Source organism: Egretta garzetta, unplaced genomic scaffold (assembly GCF_000687185.1).
Source record: "Egretta garzetta isolate BGI_Z169 unplaced genomic scaffold, ASM68718v1 scaffold287, whole genome shotgun sequence".
Classification (NCBI taxonomy): Eukaryota; Metazoa; Chordata; class Aves; order Pelecaniformes; family Ardeidae; genus Egretta; species Egretta garzetta.
In genome coordinates, this window is record NW_009260435.1 from 7,491,738 (window position 1) to 7,497,737 (window position 6,000).

General features: G+C 37.1%; 1 protein-coding gene across 2 annotated transcripts in view; it reads left to right on the forward strand.

Annotated features, from left to right (window-relative positions):
• THSD4 (thrombospondin type 1 domain containing 4) overlaps positions 1–6,000 on the forward strand; it is a 304,440-nt gene that overhangs the window by 296,342 nt on the left and 2,098 nt on the right. For both annotated transcript variants that reach the window (XM_009643970.2, XM_009643971.2), the window contains 2 exons: positions 575–748; positions 3,376–3,555. In XM_009643970.2, the coding sequence (XP_009642265.1) occupies positions 575–748; positions 3,376–3,555 (354 nt within the window). The remainder of the gene's footprint in view (positions 1–574; positions 749–3,375; positions 3,556–6,000) is intronic.

Genomic DNA, 6,000 nt, shown 5'->3' on the forward strand with positions numbered 1-6,000 from the left:
TTGGGCTCTCATACTCTGTCACCTCATTATATAGGAAAGTTCCAGGATGTGCTATGCAGTCATTTTACTGCCAATGCCACAGCCCTCAGAATCTTCCTAGCCTCATCCTTTCAACAGGTGTAAGAGTTCACCTGGCTGACAGCTTGAATGGTTGGAGGAGAAACTCATAGAAGAATTCAAAGGCTGAAATAAGACTGCTGTCTGAAAAGCTGCTTATTGAAATTATCCTTTCTCAGATCTATTAACTGGTATGCAAAAAGATGAATAAAATGAAAACTGAAAGAATTTTCAGACAGGAAGAAGGAAGGAAAAGTCAGAAAGCTAATAAAAAGCTATAAAAATATATTTATTTCTTCCCTAATCCTTCAATTTGTTCATTTGTAACTGTAAAGGACAGGTACTACTTGTGTATCAGAAGTATGAAACTGTAAGATGATTTTGCTACAGCTGAATTACAAGTAATAATAATTGACTTGCATAAATTCATTTACATTCCGTGATTGTTGCTTCTCCTCATTTCATTGTGCGGTCTGCAGGACAGACTAGTGAACGTGTTCTGTCTTTCACTCCCCAGTGTTCTGCAGAATGTGGTGACGGAGTCCGTACGCGTTCAGTGGTTTGTATGACAAACCACGTCAGCAGTTTGCCTCTGGAAGGCTGTGGCAATAACAGACCCTCTGACACAACTCCCTGTACTAATGGGCCCTGTGCTGGTAAAGCGGAGTGGTTTGCTGGAGGCTGGACACAGGTAAGCTCTGTATCTAACATATGTATTTGTTTTCTGCTGGTATTTTATTTAAAAAAAAAAAAAAGTATTTTTGTGCAATGAAGATGTGTGCCATAAGGTATTTCTCCATGTCTGTGGAATATTCGGATTTTTTTCTTTCTGTATTTCGCTGAATTGATGTTCAGTACTTTTCAGCACCTGCTGTTTTTTTACTTCGATGAAAATAACATTTTATTCTTCTCTTCCTCTGTACCTTCACTTTTATTTCTCATCTACTGACCCAGTGTATTTATAAAATGAAAGATAACAGAAAGCTGCTTAGCATATTCAGGTGAATGCTAAAGCAACAGATTGGAACCTCGTAAAGTAGAGCCTTTGTGATCATGCACACCTGCAGGGATATATATCTCTACAGGGAATTTCCAAAAGATAAATAAGACAAAAATCAATGGCTAAACCCAAAAGTTAGCTTTAGTATTGTGCTGAAATTCGTGATGCTAAGTGAAAAGAACAAAATTTGGTTAGTGGCCTGTATCCTGATGCTCTTTGCTCAAGGTAAATTCTTCCATGGATCCACATCTCAGTAGTCCTTCTTGTTCTAAATAAACATTTCTGCTGTCAGGAACAAAGGCATTTCAGAAGCTGTCAGCTGGTGCCCAGACATTTGCATCCCTTTGCATAGGCTCTCATACAGCCTAGAGAGCCTTTTGGCCTGCTGGTACCAGCACTTCATCGAGTTGTTACAGAAAAGTCTCTTGGCTGTGCTGTCAAATCACTGCGTTTCAGATTCCAAGATCCTTCCAGGTGATAAGGAGTTGGAAATTAAACTGGTACAGCTGAGATGGAGATTATAGGGCTACTATTATGCTAATGCTTTCATGTGTAAGTGATAATTCTTTGTATTGTATAAGAGTAATAACGAATTCAGATTTAAAACATACTTAGCTGCAGTTCTGATGACAGGTAAAATCTGGGCCTTCTTACTTACACCACTCCATGCAGGTGAATAGTAATTTGGTATCCATTCTTGCTACCACAGAGATGCATTCAGCAGGGCCATCCTAACTCTCCCCATTCTGTTCTGAATAAGAAAGTTTCTGTCCTTTACAATTTCATGTTCTTTTAAGCTATTTCACCTTCTTTCTTTACATGGTTATCTGAAAGAAGTGTCTGACGTTTATTCTTCTGGCCAAATCCCGACTTCTAAACACCAAAATGAAAGCAGACAGTCAGCAGACCAGAGCAAGAGGGAGCACTGGCGGATGACCTTCCATATTATGCTCCAGTAGAGCTAAGGCTGAATGTTAAGACACTGTCTTTTGGAGAGCAGTGACAGAGATGTTCAGTATTAAAGAACGTGCAGTTATGTTATTTCCTGTCGAATTTATTTGGGTGCATTAATCTCAAGGTTCTTCATTCAATTAAAGTTTTTTTGTGGGTATCTGGTAAAGGGATCATAAATTCCACCCAAAATATAAACAAAATCCCCACTTTTAATAACATTCAATTGGTTTAGGCTAGAAAAAGCCTTTGAAAAGCATAGTTCTTTATGCAACATAGAAACCAATATGTTGCTGGAATTATCTTCTAAAAACCTTTTTACAAGTGCCAGGAACAGTATTGTGTGTGTATTTAACCTTTCAATGGGCAGTAAGAGTCCATGTGAGTCAAATTTGCTTTTCAGAACTGGAACCAACACTGCATCACATAGATACTTGCAAACATAAAAAGAACACCCTGTCAGATCAAGGCATTTTCTAAAAACCACACAGAATGTGGTGATTTGTAAAGCTGCAAAACTGTGCTCTAACCTTATAACCCTCAAAGTTTCAGTGCAGTGCATACAATCCTGCTTCAACAAGAAGCAATAACACTGTTTATGGAGAAAGTAAGTTATGCTTTTCTTTTTATTATAAGAATAAATACCAGTTTCTTTCTGTAGCTACAGGTAAAACTACACTTCTAGTTTTCTCCAAAAGCACACTTTTAGTCATATGTCGTCTTCTTCATAAAAATAATTAGAAATGTGTTTTGAATCTGTGGTACCATGTGGAACAAAAAATCACGGAAGTCCAGTTTTAACTGCTGTAACCATTTTTAAGATTAAAAATTAAATATGTAATACCTGACACTTACAAGCAGTAGTCACTTGATGAATTAAATCATTACTGTATCCTTCAGCATTTTCTTGTCCCTGTGATTGCTGGCTACTACGTTAGTACTATATACAAATAGTAATACTAATAACCCAAGGTTTTTCTAGGCTATTATTATGGTTCTGAGAGATAAAAACTCTATTGCAGGAAATTAAGGAATACTTTACCCTTTTCCTTTCTTTTCAAGTCATACATATGCCAGTGGTGGAAGGAAAGATATAATTAAGTTCATTACAGAGGAAAGGCATATGAAAGTAAGGAAGTGAATTTGGATGTCAGTGTCTAGGTATGTGTCCAGGAATAGGAAATAAGCAAAACTTTACAAATTTTCCTGTTTGAATAGTAATTTAAAATACAAGTATATGTGTGTGTATGTGTGTGTTGTTTTATTTCAGAAACAAATAACGTGGAGAAACATGTTACTTTGGAAACAAGTTGAAGGACATAAGTAGAATAACAAATGCCACCACTTCTTTTTGTTCTCTGATACAGTGCTCTACTGAATGTGGCAGTGGAACTCAACAGAGAGAAGTCATTTGTGTTAGGAAAACTGAAGGTAATTTTGACGTTTTGAACCCCTATGAATGTTCATATTTGGAAAAACCTCCCAGCCAGCAATCCTGCTACCTCAAACCCTGTGGATCTAAGTGGTTTCATACAGAGTGGAGCACAGTAAGTCTATCATGCTTTTCTATATCTAGTTTTGTTTGATACACCTTTTTCCATGTGTATTGAAAGGGAACACCATTTGGATAAAACTATTGATCATGAAATTGACTTAATCTTGCACAGGAATGATACCAAAAAGAAAACATACTCTTTAGTATCCAGCAGAGCTGAGGAGAGTTAGGAAGTATCTTGACCAGAAGGAGACACTGCATAGTTGTCTTTTCATCACAGATCTCTTCCAAGAACCTTGCTCTTCTGTAGAGTTGGTTTGCCCCTTAATGACACTGTGTAGTGCAGCAAGAAGTTCTTTTCAGACCTCTCATTTCATTAAAATTAAGGAGCATTTAATAAAGAATGAGGGATGTATTGAGTTTTTAAAGTCAGTTTTACAGTAATATTTTACTGTGAGAAAACCTACTGTAGAGCTTCATGTATCTTCAGTTTCCCCTGGAAGTAGACCAGCTACATTCACTGGTGCAACAGAATGGTTTGATTTCATCTGTCTTTCCATCATTTCCTATACTTGACAAAGCTTATTGGATTTTTCTCCTAAATGAAAATCAGAAAGTCCATTGTCATCTTAGAATAAAAAACGATGTGAAAACTACTTCGATGACATCATATCTAATGCAGTAACTTACACCCTTCCTTGAGGCTTAAATCAAACTCAGAATGACAGCTCTGAAATGTGGAAGCACCTCGGATACCTTCAGTTTGAGTTCCCTTAGTCAGGAACCTTTGGAAACACCTCATCTGCATGACACGAGATAGAGAAATTATTTTGGTTTTCCCTTTTACTAAATGCTCAATTATTTGACTGGCCTACTGACAGCACTAGAAAGCAGAAAAGAAGGTAGAATGGTTTTAACAAAATAAATCTGAAGGGAATCCTGATTTTTCTTCCTTAATTGCAGGTGTAGATGTTTATTTGAAAACAGCATCCAAGTTAGGCTCAGAGTAAAGCCATGTAGATCAAAGTATGTTCTTTGATGTTGCTAGAAATTCTTTGGATTCTTTACTGAGCTGTTAGTTTAGATTAAATAACTTCCCCTTAGCAAACCCATTAGCAAACCCATTTTCAAATGTGAACCTGCAGGTGTGTAGCCACAAGAGATACAGCCGTCTGCATCCATAGAATGCAGCAGATGCATTCCTTCTGGAAGTGAAAATATATGCTCTCTTTGGCAGGCACAGAAAAAAAAGGTGCTAAGACTTAGAATCTGATAGGTATTTAGAGATCCCCAGGTACTGTTTAAGTGCCCATTTCCTAAGAAGTGGTGTCTAAAAATCCTTAAAGGTCTAAGCCTTTGTGACCATCTTCACTGTAGGAACAAATACATATGCTAGCTGAGGGTTTACAGCATAATATTCTAAGCCTTTTTCAATTCTCCTTCTGATACTGTTACTGTTATCAACAGAGTATGTGGTATTTCTTACTGTTAGACCTGAAGAGAAAGGATTATGGGGTTAGCTGTGAGCAGAATAGCTGGTTCATAGCCCCTGCACTAGGTTTTGAAACTGTCCAGTTCGTATCTTCAGCAGACTTTTTATAGGTCCTATAGACCTAGGATAAATGGTGCGGCCTCTCAGTCACGGAGGTGAAATGGTTAGCTACTGCAGAGTGCTGGGGTTTGCGTATAGTGTGTTGTATGCAACATCTGTGTTCTGTCTAGGTTGCATTTTAAGTGCTTAAGATCTCTGCAACCCTGAACTGAAGTTCTTATTGCTGGATGTGGGATAATTACAATATTCTATGCAGGCATATAACGAGTAATTATATAAAAAAACCCGCATGTGTTCTATTACTCTCACCACAGTCTCTTCTAAAGTGGGGAAAGGTTGTACTAAAAGATGAAAGAGCAATTTAAGACTATATTATAGAGACTGTTTTAGTTAGTTTGCTACAATATCTGGTTTTATGATAGTGATGTTGGTTTTGCAATGTGAAGAAAAGAAGTAATTATGCCAAAAAAGTCAGAAAGAAAACATTCTTACTAGTTTGGGGCTATTAAGGGTTTAATCATAAATGACCCAGGTTTAATTAAGTTTATGAGCATTTAGGTCAAACTGGACAGTGAGCCAAATCTCGAAGACCTCACTCAGGCGAAATTTTTGAAGTCAACAGGGGATTTGCTTTAGTACGGGCAGAAATGTGTAATAATTGGCTTTAAAAATACCATGACAAGCAAGTACAAAAGTCTCTGGCTTCAAAACAGACTTTGAAGGAGCACAGAAATACTTGCTTTAGAAATTCAAGAAACCTATAATGCTTAGTATAGTTGTTGTGCTGCAAGAAGTGAAAAATAATTGAGTACTAGAAAAAAGACAATTAAAATTATTCCTGATTGTATATCAATGGAGGTAAAAGGGCAGTGGAAAGCAGCGCAGTCAAGAAGTAAAGTTCAGTGCAGGAATTTCTTAAAGTAAGATATGTGAACGCTGTGGAAA